Source organism: Pelodiscus sinensis, chromosome 1 (genome assembly GCF_052426305.1).
Source record: "Pelodiscus sinensis isolate ZL-2025 chromosome 1, ASM5242630v1, whole genome shotgun sequence".
Classification (NCBI taxonomy): Eukaryota; Metazoa; Chordata; order Testudines; family Trionychidae; genus Pelodiscus; species Pelodiscus sinensis.
Window position 1 is genome coordinate 125,363,512 of NC_143052.1, and position 26,017 is coordinate 125,389,528.

At 44.7% G+C, this 26,017-nt stretch overlaps 1 protein-coding gene across 2 annotated transcripts in view; it reads right to left on the reverse strand.

The window, feature by feature from the left end:
- Positions 1–12,952: 12,952 nt before the first annotated feature.
- Positions 12,953–26,017, reverse strand: part of KIAA0930 (KIAA0930 ortholog) — a 144,415-nt gene continuing 131,350 nt past the window's right edge. Inside the window, exons 9-10 of one of the 2 annotated variants that reach the window (XM_075899899.2) lie at positions 21,392–21,547; positions 12,953–18,012 (exon numbers count right to left, since the gene is read on the reverse strand). In XM_075899899.2, coding sequence (XP_075756014.1) covers positions 17,972–18,012; positions 21,392–21,547 — 197 coding nt within the window. In that variant the 3' untranslated portion in view covers positions 12,953–17,971. The remainder of the gene's footprint in view (positions 18,013–21,391; positions 21,548–26,017) is intronic. The other variant, XM_075899906.2, reaches the window with a different exon arrangement.

The window sequence follows — 26,017 nt, forward strand, 5'->3', positions numbered from 1 at the left end:
CAACAGCAGGGCCGGCAACAGGTTTGATGGGTCAGTCGAGGGACTGCGTGCAACTCCTTTGTCGGGAGCGTCACACAATCAGGTAGCCTTATTCCATCATCGGCTGAGGCCTTAACATCGCTGGTCTCTGATCTCCACCGATCGATGGGTCAACGACATAATTGTTTCAAGATATGCCATCCCTTTCAACTCCATTCCCCCCCACTTCCCGCCCTCCCCGTCCCTTTTCAGGGACCCCTCTCACAAGTTTCTGCTACAGCAAGAGGTTTCCCGACTACTTACTACAGGAGCCCATAGTAAGTAGGTACCCATTCAATTTCGGGGGAGAGGTTTCTATTCCACGTACTTCCTCACCCAGAAGAAGTCAGGGGGTTGGAGGCCTATCCTGGACCTGCGTCAACTCAACCGCTACCTGAGAAAACAAAAATTCAAAATGGTCACTTTAGCTTCTATCATCCCGGCTCTCCACAAAGGGGATTGGTTTGCATCCCTCGACTTACAGGACGCCTATTTCCACATAACCATTCACCCGGCCCACAGGCGATTCCTTCGTTTCGTAGTGGGCGCGGAACACTACCAATACCGAGTGTTACCCTTCGGTCTGTCAGCAGCACCACGGGTGTTTTCCAAAACCCTGGCAGTGGTAGCTGCCTACCTCCGACGCCTCAATATCGCGATTTTCCCATATCTCGACGATTGCCTATTAAAGGCCCCGACTCGCGAGGAGGCTACGTGGGCAGTGACCACCACCACAGCCGTATTCGAGGCTCTGGGCCTCATAATCAATGTCGGCAAATCGTCCTTGGCACCAAGTCAAGACTTGGAGTTTATCGGCGCGAGACTCGATGCACTGAGTGCGAGAGTATACTTGTCTGCAACAAGATTCCAGAAGATTCGGGACTTGGTACATACGGTTTCAATAGCTCCCAGATCCAGCATACTGACTTACCTGAAACTGCTCGGACATATGGCTGCCACCACATATGTGGTGGCACATGCGAGACTTCATCTACGCAGCCTCCAGCATTGGCTGTTCAAAGTCTACACACCGGGGGTACACGCTGTGAGCAAGAGTGTCCATTCCCCGACAGGTCAGGACTTCACTAATATGGTGGGACAACCCGCAAAATTTGTTATCGGGGTCCCTTTCCACGCACGAAGACCCACAGTGCAGATCACAACAGATGCTTCTCTGATCGGTTGGGGCGCACATCTGCAGCAACATTGAGTTCAGGGACTCTGGTCGGCACAGGAGTCGCTTCTACACATAAATCTCGAGCTCCGAGCTGTATCCAATGCATGCAGGCACTTCCTTCAGAGGATCCGAGGTCATGCAGTCCACATCCTCACCGACAATATATGCACGGTGTACTATATCAACAGACAAGGCGGGGCCCGTTCACGATCCCTGTGCGCGGAGGCGATACGACTGTGGAACTGGGCGATCCACCACAATATAAGCCTTACCGCATCGTACCTCCCAGGCAAAGACAATACCATCGCCCATGCCCTGAGCAGACACTTCCTTCCTCAGCACGAGTGGGAGTTACACAACGAGGTGGCCCATGGTCTCTTCCGTCTCTGGGGGTTCCTGAGTATAGACCTCTTTGCCACTCGTCACAACAAGAAGTGTCATCATTACTGCTCACGGGCAGGTACCGGCAAGAATTCCCTGGGGGACGCTCTTCTGCTCAATTGGGGATCTCACCAACTTCTCTATGCGTTTCCGCCTCTTCCTCTCATTCCGAGGGCACTAGAGAAGATAGCGACAGAGGGTGCAACAGTGATTTTCATAGCACCCTTTTGGCCTCGGCAGACTTGGCTGACACAATTGTCCAGAATGTCGGTCGCTCAGGCACAACGACTTCCACTGATGCCCAACTTACTGTCTCAGCAGCACGGGTCGATGCTACATCCGAGCATCGATCGCATGCATCTTACAGCATGGCTCCTAACTGGTTTCAGCCACCGGAAATGACTTGCTCTCAGGAAGTGAAACATGTGCTTATGAATAGCAGACGCCATAGCACTCGCAAGGCCTACACCTACAAATGGCACCGGTTCCAAGCGTGGTGTCTGGAAAGGGACTTTGACCCTCTTTCTTTACCGGTGCAGCATACTTTGGACTACATCTTCCATCTGAAGATGGAGGGCTTAGCAAATGCTTCGTTGAAAGTGCACTTGGCAGCAATCTCGGCCTTCCGCCCGCACATCGATGGACATTAGCTATTTGCTCACCCGTTAGTTAAGAGGTTCCTAAAGGGACTTGATAACCTATATCCGGCCTTCACAATCCCTCCGGAACTGTGGGACTTATCTTTGGTACTGGACGCATTAACTCGTCCCCCCTTTGAACCATTAGCAACTTGCGACCTGCGCATGCTAACAATGAAAGTGTCATTCCTTCTGGCAATCACGTCAGCACGTCGGGTTAGTGAGTTGGCAGCCCTTTCAGCCGATCCACCATACACTTTATTTTCTGAGCAAAGGGTTCTGCTTCGCGTTCACCCTCCCTTCCTTCCGAAGATAAATTCTCCCTTCCATGTAAACGAGCCCATAATTCTGCCAACATGCTATCCGAAACCTCATTCCTCGCCAGAAGATTCACGTCTACATACCCTCGATGTTAGACGAGCACTGGCCTTCTACCTGCATAGAACACACGCCTTCAGAAAGTCTCGGCACCTTTTTATAGCTACGGCGGAGCGCTCCAAGGGTCAACAGCTCTCCGCACAACGTATTTCCAATCTGATCACCCCCTGTATCTCGCGTTGTTATGCCCTACGATACAAACCCTTACCAGGACGACCTTGCGCTCATTCCACCAGAGGCATGGCCGCATCTACTGCGTACCTTAGAGGGGTACCATTACAGGACATATGCCGTGCAGCAACCTGGTCATCCTCGCTCACCTTTGCCAAGCACTATGCTCTTGCGAACATATTGAGGAATGATTCAACGGTGGCGCAAGCAGTCTTGGCCACAGCACAGAGACCATAAGTCCGAAGCACACCGATAGTGCTTGACCACTGCTCTGTACTCACCTTGAGTGGAGCACCCTCGGGGACACTACTCGATGAAGAAGAGAGAGTTACTCACCCTGTGCAGTAACGTCTGTTCTTCGAGATGTGTGTCCCCGTAGGTGCTCCACGACCCACCCTCCTCCCTGCTTCGGAGCTTCTGTTTCTCTCTTTCAGATGCTTCTGGTTGGGAGGAAACTGACGAGCCGGCCCGCGCTCAGCTGTAACGGCGCGAGGCAACAGGAGCGCATGCACGGGCCGGCAGGGCTACTGCTGTGGAAGTTTCTCTGTTTGCGGCACCGGGACGGACCCAGCACCTCAAGTGGAGCACCCACAGGGACACACATCTCGAAGAACAGACGTTACTGCACAGGGTGAGTAACTCTTTTTATTCTGCCAAAAGTATTTTCCTGACACCTATTTAACTTGGATGGAAAAAGTGTTCTGCTGCTGTTTCAATACTGTATTCCTGCCTTGCAGTAAACAAAGGGAAGAGTGACCAAGGTGTCTTAATTTCAAAAGTAAAGCTTTCTGAAAAACATTTGGAGGAGGGAAAAAAAGATTAGAGAGAGGAGGGGGAGGCTTTGTATGCTGCGCCCCCCCCCCTTTTCCCTCAGCAAAATCTCTCATCTACAAAACCGGTCCATGAGAGCAGAGAGATTGTAGTGTTGGGGGAGAGGGCAGCAAGTGAACCCTCCCTGGCACCCAGAGCAGATGACAGGTCATGCCACAGTCCCCAGCCTTTAAGCCCTATGATCACTGTAAATGCCCTATGCCCATCAGCGATCAGTATAGCAGGTGCATTGGTGAAGGGCATATAAGTGACAAGTGTTAGGTATCTGTAAACCCTTTAAACCCAGGACCACCAAGGAGCACAAGATCAGGTTTAAAGAGCTCATGACAGAGTCTGCACCTACTCTGTACCTGGAGGAAAGGTCCAGCTCAAGCCTCAGCAGCTCAGTATTGGGCTGTAGTGCCAGAGCAGCTCCATCAATGAGTCAGCACTGATCCCCCTTTGCAGTCCTGGCCAATAAGGTGAAGGTGACCAGTAGAGGTTGATCTACCCCCCACAAGGGGAAGGGCAGGACTGGGGACAAGCTAAGACCCACATTTGGCAACTCATCTCTCCAGTCTGGAAGTCTGGCCAAGCTCATGTTGAGTGGTGCAGCCCATCCCATTTCTTGCCTGAAAGCCCAGACACAGAGGCTGCGTCTAGATTGGTAAGTTTTTCCACAAAAGCAGGCGCTTTTGCAGAAAAACTTGCCAGCTGTCTACACTGGCCGCTTTTAATTTGCGCAAGAACACTGATCTCATGTAAGATTGTCAGTGTTCTTCCGCAAATACGACTCTCCCGTTTGGGGAAAAAGCTCTCTTGCGCAAATGCTTTTGAGCAAGAGGGCCAGTGTAGACAGCTGAGAACAGTTTTGCACAAAAAGCCCCAATGGCGAAAATGATGATCGGGGCTTTCTTGCGCAGAAAGTGCTTTTGCGCAAAAGCGTCCGTGCCAATCTAGATGCTCTTTTCCACAAATGCTTTTAAGGAAAAACTTTTCCATTAAGAGCATTTGCGGAAAATCATGCCAGTCTAGACGCAGCCAGAAGGTCTACAGGCTGCACAGGAGATGCTGATGCTCCTGGTGCTGCCCACACAGGCCCCAGCAATGACCAGACCCCAAGTTAAGCCTGCCTTGGGATCCTTTTATCTGTCTTCGTCCCCAACAGCACTGCTCCTCGTTGTGGGCTACTCCCTGGCACTGGTCACCTAGTAGAAGCCAACATACCTCAGACTGGGGGAGGCAGTTGCAGCAAATCCCTCTCTGGTCCCTGGATACCATCTGCAGGAGTCAAGGTGGACTTCAGTCATTACCTGGCACAGACCCATAGAGGCACACGCCTCCCAGCAATCACGTTGGGAGTGAGTCATCGAGCCAAGTCATTACAGATCCAGAGAATATTCAGCCAACAGGAGCCACGGTGTCCGTTTCGCTCTTCGTGCCTGTACCAGTCTTGATGTGTGGATTGCTGGTCTTCCATTGTGACTACACCAAGCACTGACAGAGATCCTCATGCAGGTGCACCTTCTCCAGCCCTGATTCTGGCACCACTAGTTACTGCTTCAGTGGATCCTGGTTGCCAGACACCTATCACTCTGGATAGAGCTCAAGTACAGAGCAAGGCTCTATATTGGTGGTGCAGTCCTCAGTGCCCTCTACATCACAAGCACCAGACACAGTGGCCGGTTCTATGATACCTCTGGGCAACACGGGGGTTCACTCAGCCCTCCTAACTTACCTGCTTGGTGTGTCAGGAACTTCAGACAGACCAGTGGCCTCAACAACCCAACTGCCTCTGGGGCTCAAGGACCAAGGGGAAAAGACCTCCCCAAGTCCATGTAGCCGAAGAGGGTCAACCTGTAAACCACCAATAGGTTCTGTGCAAGGTAGGATACTGCCCTCCTCATTGCCAGCCAAGGCTACCGTTGGGGCCCCTCATCCTCTACAGGATGACTCCAAGGGGTATGAGGAACTTCTAAAGAGGGTTGGGTCCAAATACAGCCTGCAGGCTGAGGAGTTGGAGCAGCAGGCGAACTCCATGTTTGATGTTCTCTCCCCGCAGCCACTGCTAGGATGACCCTTCCCCTTTGTGAAGGGGTGTCCAAAATAACTAATGTCGTGTGGCAACCGCCACCCCGGGTCCACACCATCTCCAAGCAGGCAGAGCATAAGTACTTTGTCCTGACAAAAGGGCATGAATACCTTTTTCCACCCTGCCCCCAATTCCCTGGTGGTCAAGGCAGTAAATCATAGGGAACATGAGGGACTTGTTTGGACAAGAAAATTATTCTTTGTCTAGCCACCCACCAGGGACTCCTAGGCTGCTATGATTTTAATGTGGGGCAGATGGTGGCCAAGTAAGAATACCCTCCCACAGGGTTCCAGTAAATAATTCCAGGCAATCTTCAATGAAGGCATGGTTGCTGCCATAGCAGATTTCCAAGCAGCATTGAATGCCACAGACTACACAGCTTGCCCAATGTCATCTGTCATCACCATGTCGTCACGCTTCCTGGCTGAGGCTCAACAGTCAGGCCCTGTTTGTGGAGCAGACTGATAATAAATTACATTGGCTTGAAGACTCCTGTACCACCCTGAAAACCTTGGTTCTATGGATTAAGCCCAGTGGGTAAGAGACTCAAATCTGCAACCTTCCTAGAGGCAAGGAAGCCAGCCTCAAAAGACCCACACACAACGTGCAAGGGCTCTAGGAAGATCACAAGCCACCCACCCTAACAGTCTGCTCAGTCAGGCTCGACATGCTCCAGGTAAGGGGCCAAGAAGTCGTTTTGATGATACGACAGAGGACAACACACACTATTCCCTGGTTTTTACTCCCCAGTTTCAGCAACCTCCTTTTCCATTTCCTCCCCTCTCCCCATCTCAGCTTCCCATTTCTCTTCTGGATCTCTTAACACAAGAGTCTCCTCAACCAAGAGTTTGTGGGGCTCCTGCACCTACTAGTGGTGGTGGAAGTCCTACCTCCTTACCGGAACAAAGGTTTCTAATCCTGCTATTTCGTATTCCTGAAGCCAAGTGCAGTCTACATCCCATCCTAGACCTAAACAAGTAGCTATGGAAAATAAAGTTCCACATGGTCTCCCTGGCCTCTGTTATCCCCTCCCTGGATTTAGGAGACTGATATGCCATCCCTGACCTCAAAGACATTTCTAGATGCGCGTCTTCCTTGAGCACAGATGCTTTCTTCATTTTCATGGTGGATTTGGCTCACTACCACTTTGCAGTTCTCCCATTTGGCCTATTACGACGAGGGTCTTTGCCATAGTTATGGTTTACCTTAGGGTACTGAAGTATTGAGCTAAGGAAAAACGTGGATGATTAGCTGGTCCAGGGCAGCTGCAAAGTGCAACACTACCTCAAAATCCTGTAAATCGTATGCAGTTCCTTGGGGGCTACTGGTCAACATCAAAAACTCCATGTTAGACACAGTTCAAAGGATAGAATTCATCAGGGCAGTTCTTGACTTGTGCGAATGCATTCCTGCCACTAGCCAGGCTTCAAGCCCTGATGGATGTCATTGCAGAGGTTCCTAAGTTTCTCCTGACAATGACCAGTGTGTGTCTTTGCTTGCTGGGGGCACATGGTGCCACATACTTGTGTGTTCCATCATACCAGGCTCCACCTGTAATCCCTCCAGCAATCGCTGGAATCAACCTCTTCCCAGGCCAGAGCCCATTTGGAAAAGAACATAATCATTCCTTCAGCAGTGCTCGCCTCATTTGCAGTTGTGGACCTAACCAGAGAAAGTTCTGGAAGGAGTCTCATTCGACAATCATACTGCCTCCCATAAGCTGGTTCCAGATGCCATGGATATTGGCTAGGGAATGCACCTCAGGGATATTTGGACCCAGGGGGATGTGGACCCCAGAGGAGATTGTTACATACAAAGATCAAGGAACTCAGGGTGGCTCATTTGGAAAGCAGGGTCTTCCTGCCGCCCCTGTCAGGCAAGGCAGTAAGAGTCCTGATGCACAACACAGCCTGGAGGTTCTACATTAAGGCTGTGTCTAGATTGGCAAGTTTTTCCAGAAAATCATCTGCTTTTCCAGAAAAACTTTCCAGCTGGCTACACTGGCCGCTTGAATTTCCGGAAAAGCACTGACGATCTCATGTAAAATCTTCAGTGCGTTTCTGGAAAAACTATGCTGCTCCCGTTTGGGCAAAAGTCTTTTTCCGAAAGATTTTTGCGCAAAAGGGCCAGTGTAGACCGCATAGTACTGTTTTCCGCAAAAAAGCCCCGATCGTGAAAAAGGCAATCGGGGCTTTATTGCGGAAAACCGCGTCTAGATTGGCCACGGACACTTTTCCACAAAAAGTGCTTTTGCGGAAAAGCACCCTGCCAATCTAGACGCACTTTTCCAAAAATGCCTTTAATGGAAAAGTTTTCCATTAAAAGCATTTTCGGAAATTCATGCCAGTGTAGACGTAGCCTAACAGTTTAGGGTAGCACCACAAGAGGCAAAAGGCATTCCATCTCTGGGTCTTGTGCATCACCCATGACATCCACTTGGAAGCTGGTCCCCTCTAAGGAGTCAGGAATGCCCCAGTGGATCATTGCAGCAGGGACTTCTCTTGCCACAAGTGATTGCTCCACCACAAGTGATTGTTCCACCCATTGGTGGCCTACATGATCTTCCAGAGGTGTGGAATTCCCCAAATAGACCTGTTGGCTACCCCAACAGAAAGTCATCAGTTCTGCTCTCAGCAAGGCCTGGGCAAGGACTCTAATGCCTTCCTCCTGTCATGGATTGAGGGCCCGATATGCATTCCCACCTATCCCTCTCATCTGTTAGGTCCTAATAAAATTAAGAAGGCTTGTGGTTACTCCAGCGTGGTCTCAACAACTTTGGTTTGGTTTGGCACACTCATGAACATGGCAATGGGCCCACCTTGGACCCTTCCTAGTCATCTGGATCTACTGTCACAAGACCACCACTGGCTTCTAATGGAGACTTTTTTCTACACACTTCCCTTAGTATTTCAGCACAACTCAGATACAGAGGGCACATCTATTTTAAGTAAAAGGATTCTTGCAAACTAAACCCATCTTTGCAATGCGAAGGAGATACGATGGGAGTGGGGGTTGTAAGGAGATGTTTACTGCAATTTAGGTCAATTTAATGTACACATGCTGTGTGGGAAGAACAAGTGCAAATTTGTTGCACCACATAGAAAATAAGCAGCTGGTGGCAGTTTGGCAAGATATGAATCTGAATGTCAGTAACTATACATATTACTCTGCTACTCCTGGATTTTATTTCAGGGTTGATAAGATTTTGTTTTTAAGACCTTGATTAATTTGGTCCGAAAAAAGGAATGTGGGAAATGCTCTGATAAGGCCTCTGCATATATATTAAATTAAAAGATTGGGACTCGGTGGAAAAAGGGTTTAACAGTTGACTATTGACTAGAGTTTTGTTGTATGTCCCCCTGTGAATTTTAAAGAGCTGGAAGAAAATACAGAAATAACATATAGAAGAAAGGAAAGGGATCAGTAAGTGTTCCCTGGGATGCTGGAAATATGGTTATATAAGGATCCCCCATTAGTAAGAATCAAACCTTAAATGAGTTTGGTTCATGAACTTTGTTTTGGAAAAAGATATACACTTTTAGATTCTGCAGATAAGAAATTAAAGGGGGAAAATGAAGTTTGAAATAGGTAAGGCTCAACACCCACCTAGCTGTTAATACGAGTAGAACTCTTAGCCAGAAGGGGAAGAGAGGTGTGGGGGGTCGGCTGGGATGTGCATATGTGTCACACACATACACCCCCATTTGCTTTGGCATTGGAGTCATCCACAATAAGGGTACCAGGCACAGGAAAATGAAGCGGCGATTTAAATCATTGCCGCTTCATTTAAATTTACATGGCTGCCACGCTGAGCCGACAAACAGCTGATCAGCTGTTTGTCAGCTCAGCGCGGTAGTCTGGACGCACAGGTGTTGACATCAAAGGCATTTGTCGACCACCCGGTATGCCTCCTGGGATGAGGTTTACCTGGGTGATCGCCAAATGCCTTTGATGTCGACACCCACACGTCCAGACTACCGCGCTGAGCCGACAAACAGCTAATCAGCTGTTTGTCGGCTCAGCGCGGCAGCCATGTAAATTTAAATGAAGCGGCGATTATTTTCCTATGCCTGGTAGCCTAATCTACATGCCTCTGGCGACAGAGGCATGTAGTCTAGATGTACCCTTAGTGAGCATCAGCCCCTGTGTAAAAGGCATTAAAACACTTGCTAAACTAAAAACTAATTTTGTATGGTGACTGTCTTTTTTGAAGAGGCTTCTGCAAATAACAGTTCATCAAGGAGCTGATAGAGGAAGTATCTGAGCCATTAGCTATCATCTTTGAAAAATCATACAAGATAGGAGAGATTCCAGAAGACCGAAAAAGGGCAAATATAGTGCCCATACATAAAAAGGGAAATAAGAACAACCCAGGAAACTACAGACCAGTCATGCATCTGACAAAGTGGGTCTTTGCCCACAAAAGCTTACGTTCCAATAAATCTGTTAGTCTATAAAGTGCCACAGGACTTCTTGTTGTTTATGCAGATTCAGACTAACACAGCTACCCCTCTGATACAGACCAGTCACTAACTTCTGTGCCAGAAAAGATAATGGAGCAAGTAATTAAGGAATTCAACTGAAAACAAATGGAAGATGATGAGGTGATAGGTAACAGCCAGCATGGATTTGTAAAGAACAAATAATGTCAAACCAATCTGATAGCTTTCTCTGATAGGATAACGAGTCTTGTGGCTAAGGGAGAAGTGATGGACATGGTATACCTAGACTTTAGTAAGGCATTTGATACGGTCTCGCATGATATCAATCAACTATGCAAATACAACTTATATGGGGATACTATAAGGTGGGTGCATAACTGGCTGGATAATCATTCTCAGAGAGTAGATATTAATGGTTCACAATCATGCTGGAAGGGCATAACAAGTGGGGTTCCACAGGGTCTGTTTTGGGACCAGTTCTGTTCAAGATCTTCATCAACTATTTAGATATTGGCATAGAGAGTATGCTTAGATGATACTAAGCTGCGAGGGATTGCAAATGTTTCAGAGAATAGAGTTATAATTCAAAATGATCTGGACAAACTGGAGAAATGGTCTGAGGTAAATAGGATGAAGTTTAATAAGGACAAAGGCAAAGTACTCCACTTAGGGAGGAACAATCAATCAGTTTCACACATACAGACTAGGAAGTGACTGTCTAGGAAGGAGTACTGCAGAAAGGGATCTAGGGGTCATACTGGACCACAAGCTAAATATGAGTCAACAGTGTGATGATGTTGCCAAAAAAAGAGTAAACATGATTCCGGGATACATCAACAGGAGTGTTTTGAGCAAGACACGAGAAGTCATTCTTCCACTCTATTCTGTGCTAATTAGGCCTAAATTGGAGTAGTGTGTCCATTTCTGGGCACCAAATTTCAAGAAAGATGGAGAAATTGGGGAAGATCCAGAGAAGAGCAACAAGAATGATTAAAGATCTAGAGAACATGACCTATGAAGGAAGACTGAAAGAATTGGGCTTGTTTAGTTTGAAAAGGAGAAGACAGAGGACATGAGAGCGGTTTTCAGGTATCAAAGGGTGTCACAAGGAGGAGAGAGAAAAATTCTTCTCCTTGGCCTCTGAGGATAGGACAAGAAGCAATGGGCTTAAACTGCAGCAAGGGAGGTTAAGGTTGGACATTAGGAAAAACTTCCTAACTGTCAGGGTGGTTAAACACTGGAGTAAGTTGCCTAGGGAGGTTGTGGAATCCAACCTGCTTTTAAATATTGAGAGAATCCAAACTCTATAGCAATACTTTCTTGCCTCTGACTAAGCTGGGTTCGCTCCTCCCCATAATGAGCCTGATGCTGTTTGGCTAAGGGGTGTTTGCTAACTTATTGAGAGAGATACCTTGTTGCTAGAGATGGCTGTGTAAGAACCTGAAAGCAAGGCTTGTCCTCATCTTTGTGTTTTCCTTACCAAGAGCTTATCCACACTTATTGATGTGTGGTGCTACTGCCTGATTTTTCTCTTCACTACAGGCCTAGAATCTTCCTACTTTCCCTCTCCTCTGTGTCTCTTCAAACCTTCCTGCACACTACCTTTTCTAGTATGATCGAGGAAGCACAAACAGTGCAGCAAGGGACAACATATCTATCAAAGGGTTGAAGTTCCCTTGCTTGGGATTCTTAGTGCAAATAGTGCTTACACACGAGAGCAAGTTCAACACCATCTGCTTTGTTGACACAGTACTTCATAAACAGTTGTTCCGTCTCCCCCCCCCCCCCGTCTCCCTCTCCCCCCCACAGCCTAAGGCTTTTCCCCAAGTCTTTCTCTGCTACTCAGACACAGGGCAGGACTGAAGTGAGAGCATTCATCTCAGATCTTGGGCATCTCTGGTGCACCCTTCCACGCTCCCCCATATCTTCCTGACTTCCTTTCAACAGTTTCCAGCTGACAGGATGAATCACCCAGATAATTATTTAATTGCTTAGTACCAAAACTTACCTCAGCAATGTACCCAAGGTGGGGACACCTCCAAACTCTGAGTGGAGAGTCCGCCTTAGACTACTCACATTGTTACAACAGGCTTAGCTTTCACATACTATGAGTGTCTGCACACAAAGTAACCCCCTAATTGGCAGCTGCGGTGGATATTGATCAGCCCAGAGTAACCAGCTGTGACCATAAGATGTACATAAAACATTCTCCAACTCTGACGTGAGTTCCCACACTCGATCATTGAATATAAAGATAATTCAAGGGAATCTTAAAATATGAGGAAGCGGCAAGAAACTTATGACTCAGACTAACATGGATATAGACCCAGCCGTATAACTTTGCTTGTCTCTAGACATGGCATAGGGCAATTTTTTCCCAGGTGCAAACCCCTTTGGAAATCTCAGACAGTCTGTCCCCTTCTTCTCCCTGCTTGAAAACCATTGGCTTATGATGAACTAGTTGTTTCCTTACAAGGGAAATTTTTGCTGCGCATGATTTATTGCAACATTGTTTTAATAATGCTGTTTCTTTTGGCACAAGTCAGAAGTCATTTCTGCCCACTCATGGTCTAGGCTGACAGCATCAAACAAGACATATATCAGTTGCTCAGTAGCTTTCATAAGCAGCCCATCATGCTAGATAACTTGAAACTACAGTATTTCATATCACTCTCTTCCCTAAGATACAGGTAATAAATCCAAAAAAGAAACTTTCAAGTTAGTGACAATAAATGTAAATTTCTTGTAAGATATGAAAAATCTTTTAAAACACTGTTGCCTTTCCTTTCCCTTCCCTTCCCTTTCTCTCCCCTCCAATCTAGAGTGATCACGCAAGGAGCCAATATTAGTCACAGAAGATGAATCCTTTATTCAAGGTCAAATGAAAGTGAACAGGAAATGGGTTACTCATCTTCAGAGAATTGCCTATTTGGTGGCCCTTACTACATGTTTCACATTATTAGCCTGACCAATTTCTTTACTTGCTGTGCAATATAAAGACTTGTACTGTTCTGGAAATATAAATTCATATGACCCTTAAACATCATAGGATACAATGCAAAGAAAATACTATTAAAACATATGTTCATTTAAGAGGTCTTTGCTTTTTGGCTACAGGGTTCAACATTTTCTCATGTTGCAATAAGTAATGTTAGTTTTATTTTGGTGCACACTGGTGTTCTCACTGCTTTGTTCAAGGCGCTCAGCTATAGTGACAGCATGATTTTCAGTTGATCATCTGTCACTCAATGCTGATGATCACAGAGGCAAAAAACCATGCAACTAGTGTTAATTGGCTAAAATTAGTCTGCGAATATATGTATATATGTACTTTGAGAATGTTGAACATTGTAACCTGCTTGCAATTTTATATTATCCTGACCAAACACCTGTACAGTTACCTTCTGCTGTAAAATACTGTCTCTTTTTTATTTAAGGTTTGGTGTTCAGGCAACTTACCCATTTAGCCGTTGCTCTAAGTGAGTTCTATTCTACTTACTTTCAACATACACAATTTCTACACAGTCTGTTCATTCATATTTAATAATGCAAGGTGAGGGGCAGCCCCAGATAACTCTGGGCAGTGATTACAGGGAACCCAATTTCCAATGTTTGAGTCACAACCCTGTGGAAGTCATGAAAACTATTTGCTAATGTAGATAAGACGGGTCTGCAGGAAATAGCTAGCTCTGCCAAGTACAGTTAAACTCACCACTTCTAGCAGCTGTCCCTGGAACACTAGAAGAATTCTCCCAAGTACCATCCTTCCATGGATTTAAGAACTTTCACATCCTATTGACTGTTGCTGGGACTTGAAACTTTCAGAAATGCTCATCTACAGTTACTTCTATCGGGAAAATTTTAGACTTGAAAAAGTAGGTGACAAAAACTCAGCTGGAAAGCAACATATTGCAATGACTGGCTAAAAGCAATGTCAACACTCACATGTGTGGACATAAAGTTATAGCCGGACATTGTGGGTCTTAGCAATTTTCAGAAATGAATGCTGGTATGAGGAGATATTTTGGAAATGTAAGTGTAATATGTATCTCCCTTTGAAAATCAAACTAAATGTCTCTTTTTGGCAAAAGCTCATCATGTCCTTTCTGCAAATAGAGGGCTGTAGATAACAGCATAATACAAGCCACATCACAAATCAACCTTTGCAAAACTCGATGTCCCTACTTTTGTTTCAAAGCCAGGTTCACCATGGTGAGCCATGTGATCTGACTTACAGTTTTGAACAGGCTGATTCATGTGGCTTTGTCTCAGTCAAGTTTTGCCCCCAACATGAAGTGAATCAGAAGAGAAGGAATGTAAACCTATGCTGATAGTCCAGATGAACCAAGACTGCTCAAGCTTATATAATAATGGCCTCTATCAATGATGTGACGTATGCAAGAGGTTGGACAGACTTGAAAGACATCCTGTGGTGGAGGGGGACGGGACAGCAAAGACTTTGGACAGAATTTTACATACACTGTGGTCTTTAAGGCACAGCCCACACTGCTAATACAATATAATTGATCAAAGAGAACATCTTTTTAAGCTTGTCAACCTAAACAGCCTTCTTACACTCTTGCATTTGACATCTATCTATATAGCCATCGTGAGGATGATCAGTATGGAAAATTTCAGCTCTCCGGAGATGGTGGCTGCGCAGCACAATGAAAAAAGCTATTAAGACAAGAATAAGCCTATTGATTAACAGACCGACCTGAGCAGCAAAACTTGCTTGTGTTAACCACAATGCCTACTCATACTAAAAACTTCCATTCTAGTTGCCAAGTTGCAGTATCCATAATTAAAATTCCTGCTGCTTCAATAGTCAAAACAGAAACTGGGCAAATGAAACCCTGTTTACTGTTGTTGTGGTCTCCATGGCATATTTATAGAACTCAACAACACTTCAGTCCATTCCCTAGTAGTGTTTCATTCCAGTGTTGCCTCCGATCCATTGATTTAATGCTTTGGAGCTATGGGGTGGGGGAAATTCCAAAGAAAAAGCTTAGGGGCTCCAACCTAACATTTCCGTATGTGGCATAGTGCAAAAATATGTTAAAGGTCCAGTTGAGCCAACCTCCTGCTAACTTCATTAGGAATGCAGATTTTGGTCCTCATAAGGGGTTAATAAAAAAAAACAAAAAAACCCACTCAAATCCTCATACCATGGAACATTTTCACTTGACAGTGGGTAACAGCTGAGCAGAGCTGTTATACTTTAGATTTTTAGAAGGACTATTTTAGAATCTGGTACATCTACTACTTCCTCAAAGCAGTATTGTCATTCAATGCACACTGATTTGTATTTCTCGTGGCTGTCCAAGCAGGTGCATTTCCAGCTCCTTTCTGCTAGTCAAAAAGGTGACTTCATTAATAGTGCCTGTGAGAGATCCGTTAATGCAGTATAAAATATATCAAAATGAATGGCTGACTTAGGACTTAGCAGCCCTTTAAAAAACTACATAGTATCAAATCTCAGGTCTAGTACATCTTGCATAAAGGTATGGAGTTTGTACTGTTTTCCCCTAGAGTTGTCCTTACATTCCTGCTCAGTTCAGTTCAGTCTCATACCGTGTTTCCTCATTTATCCTGAAAATACAGAGCATGAAGAATTTAGGCTATTTAATGCTGTCTTATTGATGTCAGCCTGAGACTGGGAGGTGAATATGGCTACAGACAGAACAGTACTCAGATGCCTACGTCATATTTCCAAGTGCGTACATTTTCCTATTCATAATATTTACTAATCTCAGAATATTTTATTCAAATGTACCAATTGCCTCTAGAGGTACAACTGTTAACTCTCTTTTCCCTCCTCACTGCAATGAACATGTAAAGAAAAAGTGCATTGATTTGCTTAGCCCACCAGTATGAAAGTGCAGAATAAAGGGCATTTTCAGAGTCTTAAGACAAGTATTAAAAGCTGCTCTCTTGCAGAAAGTGATTTAATTCTTGACACAAAGACTGAAGGAACAATGTGTACAACAGCCTCCAATCTGCAGCGATATCGGTTAGTACTAACAAAATACACTCTACTAGTTAATGAATTACTTAAATCTCAAAAGGTTTTAACTAAAGGGGATTGGAAATGGGCCTACAATCTCTTATAGTGCGTTCACATTGCCAGTGTTAGAAATACCATCACTGCCTTCAGTGGACTTCTTCCAGGCCTAGGTTCCAACAATGCGTATTCTAATTTAAGTTTCAAATGTAACCATAAACACACTGACAAGTACTTCTTGCCAGACGGAGCCTTCATGCTGGGTGAGTGATAAAGATACAGACCACCTTGAAGCTGTAGTGGAGCTGTTTCCATGGAGTCTGGGCAGAAATTAAGCTGAAAGCTTTACCTGAAAGTTGCCTGATGCTACTGAGAGAATGACAAAGCCATTTAGGAAAAAGGTCAAGGGGACAAACAAAGATTAAGGCTTTTAACACATGCCATGTTGGTAACTGCATTGCCAGCATACAGCATTGGGTGGTTATATTCTGAGGGCTTGTTTGCATGTGTAGACAAGCCTTGAAAAGTAATTAATGGCATCCCCTTTCTCTATTGATCTCTCTCCTGTGCGTTCTTTAGAATCTCTGCTCTTTTTAGCGACATTCTATTACTTTTTTCCTACTCCCAGTTGCTGCATTGGTTCTGGAGCGCTAAGAAAGTGAACTGTGATGTATTCTGACTCTCCTGTCAGAACGGTTAACAATGCTAACTGCAGCATATTTATCAGTTTAACTTTCAGATTCCCAGAGAATATTACAGGGCTGCTATTTAGTAAAACATGCATTTGTAAACATAGCACACATTTACAAGCCTCCAATATACTCATTTCAATTTCTTTTCACTTAAGCTTGTCTTTACAGAAAACCCCTTTGTGGTTCAGCACAGTGAATCACAGAAACTAACAAATGTAGAATCCAGAGAAACAGCTGAGTTGGTCAAAGTCTTCCAGGAGGAGAACACTAGTTACCCTGCAGTCCTGCAAGTGCAGGATGATAAAAAAATAATCCCAAAGTGTCTGGTACTAGAATCTAGTTATGCTCTCCCGTTTTTCTATACTTTAAAACTTGCATCCTCTCTTAAATGTTGTATCAACAGCAGTTCTTGTACTGGTTTACAGATTTTTAAGAGCAGCATTTTCCCTTCTTATGTTTGCTCTTTCCCCTAGAGCACTCTGGAGCATGATGTCTTCACTGTTCTTTGGTAGAGGGGGAAACTGTCATCACAGAATAAAGCTGTTTAAGGAATTCAGCATCGACACACCAACAGAAATAGAACATTGAAAGCATCATTTTAGCGCCATCCTTACCAATTGCACATACCACAACAACAAGACATCTTTGTTGCATCTCTTTCCTTACCCTGTCTCACTAGTGAACTATTCTACTGTCCCTTGCATTCCAAAACACATGCACACAAAGCCATTATAACAAGGAGGGCATGGATAAGAGTCTTTGAACAAAGTTAATTGGTACATCATTATGAAACCCTTAAGTCGTTTCTCTCAAAGAATATAAAGTTCACCATATTCTGTACATGTTGTTGGTTTCTCAGTTATAAAGTAAACACGGTAACAAATTGTTCATAAAGCATTGATTTTTTTTTTTCAACACAGCCCCTTCTGGTTTTGTTTTTGAAAGTCCTCTAGTCAGAACACAATAAAGAGATGTATTACTAGTGTGTGCAGACGGTGTATGACAGCAGAGGAAGGAAGAGAGAGGCACTTTGATAGGCTGGTATTCTTAGACTTCCCTTTTTTCTGTGTAGGTTTATATTCCTGACACTAGATGGTAGCATTGTCACAGAAAACCATCGTGGATAGGCACTTGGCAGCAAGATTCCAAGGCAGTGCCCAGCACTCTGCTATGTCATCAGAATTGGTTTCTGCCGCACTTCCAGAATATCTAAACAGACAAGGGAAGACAAGTGACAATCTGTATTGAAAATACCTGGCAAAAGTTGTAATTGTTCAACAGCAAGTAAAGTGCAACAGTGATCTAATCATGGATTTCATATTAAGTCACATCTATACTTATCTGCAGATCAATGCTCCGAAGGTCGATCTTCGGACATTCGATTTAGCAGGTCTAGTAAGGACCTGCTAAATCAAATGCTGAAGGCACCCTCATTGACCCCAGTAGTCCCAGTCCTCATGAGGAGTTAGGGAAGCAGATGGGAACATTTCTCCTGTTGATCTCACACTCCGGGGACAATGCCAAAGTTCAAATTAAAGGTACAGTACATCAACGCCAGTTACGCAATTAACATAGCTGGAGTTGTGTATTTTAATTCAAACTTATCCCCTAGTAAAGACCTGGCCCTAGTCAAATTGTTTTCACACTAATTCAAAAGGGGGTTAAAAAGCAGAACTGTCACATCATCTACCATATAAAACATTCATTTCCTGTTCTGAGTACTAAAAGTGTGGTAGTAAATAGGAGCTATGTGACATCAGAGAAAAAGGACAACTGATCCAATGTACAGTTATTGTAGTTGCATAGGATTCCTTGATAGGAAAGCGTAGCTGAACGGTATCCTTTCAGATGCCTTCGTTAGCCAGTGGAAGAGTCTTCCAAGGGAACTGGTGGAAGCCCCATCACTAAAAAAATCACTGTAGCAAAATAAGCTTTTGCTGCCATGCAGAAATGCACCCAAATTCTGTTCTCACACACCAAAGGAGTCGAGCCCATGGGTTTCTTAAAGCTTTAGAGACAAACATTGATAAGATTTTGTCTGATGGCCTCGGTTACAGACAACACAAAGCCTAAGGGGTTGGAGCATTTTTACTGTGATCTAGTACAAGAATACATTCATTGAAGAGTGGTTTTGAAGTCAGGATTCAGTTTCTATATTGGCATTGAAAGGCAGACACTTAAATTTGAGTTTAGATGCCTAAATGGGTACTTTAGTTACTTAAATGACATTTCAAAATTGGGCTGCCAGTCTCTCCTTTATTAGGCAACAGAAAAAAAAAAGGATTTCACACTTAAGAAGCAAAATAAATACATGTGCACAACTTGCAAAAATCAAGCTTTAGTGCTGAATAAGATTCTCACTAGCTCCCACTCCCACTTAATAAATTAATGGAGATTGCCTATCTCCTAGAACTGGAAGGGACCTTGCAAGGTTGATGAGTCCAGTCCCCAGCCTTCACAGCAGAACCAAATACCATTCCTGACAAATTTTTGCCCTAAATCTCTAAATGACCTTCTCAAGGATTGAACTCACAACCCTGGGTTTTTCAGGCCAATGCACAAACCACTGAACTATCCCTCCCCCCCTTGTAAAGAAGGAAACCACGTACATCTTTCTAGCTAGTTTTCCCCCTTTCTAGCAGTGCTTATAGCACTTGGGTGCTCTGGGAATGACCTCTGAAGCCAGCCAAATATCCTCCTCACAAAGTGCTGCTGCACCAGCCAGATTCATCAGTGCTGAACTGCGAACCAGAATCTATATCTGTGCAGGTGATTTAGCTGTGGGTTATTTTAGACCCTAATTCTTGTAAGCCTGCCTTTGAAACATTTTCCTACAGAGAGCCTCAGAAGGGTGTTAGCCATCAGCAAACAGGATGGAGGCATTTATGAAGCCCAATTAAACATGTAGTAAATGCCAGAAGAAAACCATACATTTCTCTGTACTGCAAAATGCATACATTAAGAGAGATAGGCCTTGATGAAGGCTCCAGTTATGCAGCAGATACAGTCTCAAATATCTAGAAGTGATTTTATAATATGAATATATAGTTATCCATTAAGGTACAGATTTAGCTATGGTTCTCCATTTTCCTCAAGTATTCTTCACAGTCTGTTTTTAACTGTGGAGGGCCAATGGATGGATGAATGAATGGAATTTAAATTTGTCATTTTATTCTGAATTACACTGACCGCTATATGCAAAGGGAAAAAGGATATCCATATCCATCACTTTGCTAGTTGTAGTATTTGTCACTGACTCAGTTTCACATGCTGTAAAAGGAGGATAAATACTGATGCATCTTTGTAAAGAGTTTTGAGACTCCTTGCTGAAAATTAGCCTATAATTGCAAGCTATTATAATAGGATAATGCAACTGGAGGCATGATAGGCACATCAGTTCCCCCTTTCAACATTCCTTGACTAGTGTAAAAAAAAACCATTTCCTTAGTACAAGTCCACCCAGTCTTCAAGCTACCTCACAGAAAGACCCTGACAAGTAGATAATATTTATAATGTTCCCTGAATTGCAATAACTGTGGGGTTTTACTGGATTAATGCAAAAAGTGATTTCATTAGGTGAAAGCTCTGTGCTCAGACAAACCCATTTGGGATCTATCAGTTCACACATCTCAGGTGATCTCAACTGCTGGACTGGAGCATGAAGTGAGGTGGATTCAAAGATACAGGAGGCCCAAGTAAAAAAGATCTTCCCAGATCAAAACCAGCTCCTTACAATTCACCCAGAAAATATCTTTGAGACAGTGCAGACTATGGAATGCAGTTGTAGCATAGCATGAAATGCTGTTATGTAACCGGACAAATAATTTTGTACTATCTGAGCTTGCTAAGTGGTCTGAAAGGGCACTTTCATCTACAGGGTATTACGATGCTCCAACCTGAAGCTGAAAGAGGCATAGTTGGGTTTGCCTGAAGAGAAGCGTCACAGCCTCCAGATTGACATAAACAAGTACTCTTGATCACTGCTGCTCTCTCAGCATCCATAAGCAGCCTAGGATCATACAGGATCTCTAGACTGGCAGCCTTATCATGGAAAGGTTAGTATGCTCCCTCAATTGACAGCAAAAGCACAGACCCATCCTGCTGTTTTCCTCAGCCCATGAGCAATAATTCTGTCTTTAGCAAACAGATTGGCATTAGTTGGATACAAGTCTTCAGAAAGCCTAGGTCACAGCTGAGACATAGGTCAACTAAATTGGCAATGGTCAATTGACATGAATACAGGAAAGAAAAAATACAGGAAGTCCCCGACATGCGATCCCCCGAGTTCCGACCCTCCCGCACTTACAACCATTTTTGTAAGCGTGGAAGGGGCCAGAAACCTGACTTATGTCCTCGGCCTGCGTTTACAACGGCGCATGGCTTCTACCGTAAATGCTGGTTCAAGGTACGACACCCCAACTTGCGACGCTTCCCCCAGAACAGACCGCATCACAAGTCAGGGGCCTCCTGTATCAATTTGATAGTTTTATAAGAAGCCTAACCCTAAGACACTAGCTAAGTCACAGGTATGCATCACTTGGGGACTAAGCTATTTGGGGTATTTATGAGAAAACCTGAAAGGTTTCACCTGTTAAAATTCGATGCAGTGGCAAAGTGACATAGGTTAAATGTGCATAGAGGAGGAAGTTTTCATCTGTTCTGTTTAACTTCAGCCAGGAGCCAACCAGAGACCGTCCTGTTCCAGATAAGGACCGTGACCTTAGATTCGAAGCATTGTGCAGATCTGTCAAGGTAGAAGACAATAATCTTAAAGAAACTGTGCTTTAAATCCATCCTGTCTCAGGCATGTTCAGGCATCCATTTCATCTTGAAAAGAACCCTCACAAACAGGATGAAAGTGGTGGTGTGATAAATGATCTAGAACTGAATTCCATGCGGGGCACTGAGACCCGTCCTTCAGGCAGTGGTCATTGGCAGCAGTGGAATGCAGGATCTTGCAAAGCAAATGCTCATTATCACTTGAATTAACAGAGACTCCACATGCTGGTGGAAGTAGTAATCAGTTATCTTATCATGGTCAAACACCAGTCTGGATCTTAGGCACACAGATGTTCTTGATCACAAAATCTCTCTGTATAGATATAGCTTATGTAGAAAAGTAACACTACGAAATTATTGTACTTTTAGCTCTCAAATAAGATCAACACCTGGAAGCCAGGAAAGGCAACACCATGTGATGAACCAGCTCAGTTCACAAGGACCACAGTTGGGTATACCCTACCACATGGCTTTCTTTACATCATCAATTGATAGCGCCAAAAATAGGCTCTCAAATGGAACAGGGACTTAAGTTACACAACAGTATTTACATTAGAGCTTGGGCTGAACAAAAACTTGAAACAACTTTGGGAGGGAGCTGCTCGAAACTGAAAACTAGGACAGAACCAAAAGGCCTTAACAGTAGAGAAATGTGCAGCAGTGGCCATTCCAGCAAACCCTAGAACAAAGAATGTGAGAAGCCAATTTCTTATTTCCTCATTGCTGTCAGAGAGCTTGTGGTGGTCAGCCTATCAATCTACTTTTCCCTCCCATTCCAGGAGATGCCATAGAAAGTCTCAGCTTGACAAAGCCCTGGCTGGGATGATGGTAGTTGGGATTAGCCCTGCTTTGGGCAGGGGGCTGGACTTGATGACCTCGTGAAGTCTCTTCCAGCCCTAAGATTCTATGAAATCCCAAACATACATAGATCCAGCACTATAAAGTCTATTATCAACTATTTAGTTAGAAGGTGGCCAATTCAACTTGGGTAAGGTTTTCAAAAGCATGCAAGTGACTAACATGCCTAACTCATTTCTAAAAAGTGACTTGGGTGCTACTGAAAACTAGACCCTACATCAAATTGATTAAATTCCTATTGAATGAAATCTCTGGAGGAAAAAAAATGTAGGGACAGCAGAAGTGTCTCTAAGACAAGCAAAAGGAAATTGTCCCCTCTACAAACTAAAGGACAGTTCAGAGTAGGGTCCTCAGAGGGCTGTTCATGAATCTTTCAGCGCCTCACCCCTGCTGTTCTCTTTTCTCCCTAGTAAAAAGGGACACAATAAAACTGGGCCCTATAAACTCTGTCTGGTGTAGGATTCCCCAGGCATAAGCATGGTGGAAGAATGTATTAAGGCTGTCTTCCAAGGAGCCCCTTGCAAAGCCTGGCACAGGGAGCACACCAGGGGCAGCATGCAGTACTGAACACACTCCAGGCTATGCGGAGGCCTCCAGGGCAAGAGAGAGCCTGGCACAATTTAAGTCAAGCACTCAAGGATCTTTGAGTAATACTAAGAGCTTCTACATCAATGGTCTCCAACCTTTTTACACCCAAGATTTTTAAATGACAGAACAAGTCAAGATCTATCACCCTGCCCCGTCCTTCAAGCCCCGCTCTCTCTATTCTCCTCCTCTCCATCACTTGTTATCCGCAACCCTTATACTGCTGCTTTTCCCCCCCAATTCTTCTGTAGGAAGAGGTTTTTCCAATATTTGGCCTGTCTAGACTGGACCAAATATCAGAAAAACCCCTTCTTTTGGAAGCCCCCTTATTCCTCGTGGAAAGAGGAATGACCTAAAGATCACGTTAGCTCTTCCACTAAAAGAAGCAAAAGAACAAACGCATCCCTGGATGCAGAAGAGTTTTTCTGGGATATCTCCGGAATCCTGAAAAACTCCTGCAGTCTAGCCGTAACCTCGCTGGGTTGAGACAGGATGTGTAGGCTCTGGGGTGGGAATGAGGGACTTGGGTGTGGGAAGGGGTGAGAGGTGCAAGCTCTGGGAGGAAATCTGGATGCAGGAGAAGGTGGAGAAGGGGATGGTGGCTCCGGGAGGGGGCGCCAGGCTGGGCAGTATTGGGGTCAGATGTAGGGGTAGGGTACTAAGCAAGCCACAGACTTCTGGATGTGAGAGTTCAGGAATTTGGGTTGGGGTATGTGAGGGGCTCAGGGCAGAGGTTCCAGTGTATGATCGGCTCAGATGTACATAAGAACATAAGAACGGCCGTACTGGGTCAGACCAAAGGTCCATCTAGCCCACTATCCTGTCTACCGACAGAGGCCAGCACCAGGTGCCCCAGAGAGGGTGGACCGAAGACAATGATCAAGCGATTTGTCTCCTGCCATCCTTCTCCAGCCTCTGACAAACAGAGGCCAAGGACACCATTTTATCCCCTGGCTAATAGCCTTTTATGGACCTAACCTCCATGAATTTATCCAGCTTCTCTTTAAACTCTATTATAGTCCTAGCCTTCACAGCCTCCTCTGGCAAGGAGTTCCACAGGTTGACTACACGCTGTGTGAAGAAGAACTTTCTTTTATTAGTTTTAAACCTGCTACCCATTAATTTCATTTGGTGTCCTCTAGTTCTTCTGTCATGGGAACTAATAAATAACTTTTCTTTATCCGCCCTCTCCACACCACTCATGATTTTATAGACCTCTATCATATCCCCCCTCAGTCTCCTCTTTTCTAAACTGAAAAGTCCCAGTCGCTTTAACCTCTCCTCATATGGGACCCGTTCCAAACCCCTAATCATTTTAGTTGCCCTTTTCTGAACCCTTTCCAAGGCCAAAATATCTTTTTTGAGGTGAGGAGACCACATCCGTACACAGTATTCAAGATGTGGGCGTACCATAGTTTTATACAGGGGCAGTAAGATATTCTGGGTCTGGGAGAAAGAAGTGTAGGTGTTATGATGCTATGGCCCCAACCGGGGGTTTTGGTGGCCAGGCTTCATTTTTAAATAAAATACTGTGTCAAACAAAAAAAGTTTCTGCATTGTCTTTATTTCTGAGAAGGGCAGGGAACCTGTTTTGAGTCAGGGGTCACTGACCCAAGAAAAGTCAGTTGGGGCCACACGAGTGAAATGCAAAAAAAAAAAAACACTCCTCCAACTCCCCCTCAAGCTTCACTAATGTGGCCCCAACTGTGTTGGTGGAAACGGGACATAGTACTGGGGAAGGGTGCTAGTGGGTGCTTTGGCAGGGGACAGGGGTGCCAGTGGGGACAGAGTTCTGTGGCTGGGAGCAGGGGACAGGGTGCTGGCAGAGGAGAGGGAGCAGGGTGCTGGGAGGGGAGAGGGAGCAGAGTTCTGCAGCTGGGGACAGGGTGCCAGTGGGGACAGAGTTCTGTGGCTGGGGAGAGGAAACTGGGAGCTGGGTACAAAATTTCAGTAATTCTGTCTGGCTCTAACACACTCACCTGAACCACTCATGTTATATTTGCATCCTTTTTAGATAAGAGGAGATTGAGTTCAGTGGCTTTGAGATTAAAATAAAAGATTTATTATAATGGTAAATAAATCTATATTTTCCTAAGGGCATGACAGAAGAGAGAGATTCCAACTCAGATGAAAAAAAGAGGGAATTTAAATCATGAGAATTGTTGTCACTATGATTTATTGCTTTAAAGTCTGATTCTGCCAAACATTACTAAGGGCTTGTCTCTTCTATGCTGGGGATTGACACTGCAGCGATCAATCCACCAACCATCAATTTATTGTGTCTGCTTAGACACGATAAATGAAACTCCAAGCACACTCCCATCGATGCTGGTACTCCACTAGGACAAGAAGAGCAGCAAGTATCAACAGGAGAGCAGCTCCCACCGACCTTATTACACACAAGATAGTGTGGTGAATACATTGACTTCAGCTACGCTATTTGCATAGCTGAAGTTACTTAGATTAGATTGATGGCAAGGGTCAGTGTAAACAAGGCCTTAGTAAAGCATTTTTACCATGGATATAAATTCATCTGCAAGAGCAGGCTTGAAATGAGATGAAGGTTTCTAGTCATCACAGGAGCATAGTTCTGGAACAGCTGTCCAAGGAAAGCCGTGAGGCAAAAACTCAACTTATTTCAAGACCGAGCTTCATAAATTTATAGAGGGGATGGTCTAATGAGGCTGCCTACAATAATGTATGACCCATCCATGACTATTAGTTGCAAATATCCCCAATTGCCAGTGATGGAACATTACAATGGATTACTGGAAAGAATTCTCTCTCAGCTGTCTGGCTAGTGGATATCACCCAGATACTTAACTGCTAATCATATTTAGAGTCAGGAAGGAATTTTCCCCCAGGTCAGAGATCCTTTGGGTTTTTGCCTTCCTTTGCATCATGGTGCACAGGTCACTTGCTGATTTGAATTAATTAGAGTAAACACTTGATTTTCTATAAGTGGAGGTCTTTTCATTAAGACTTGAGGACC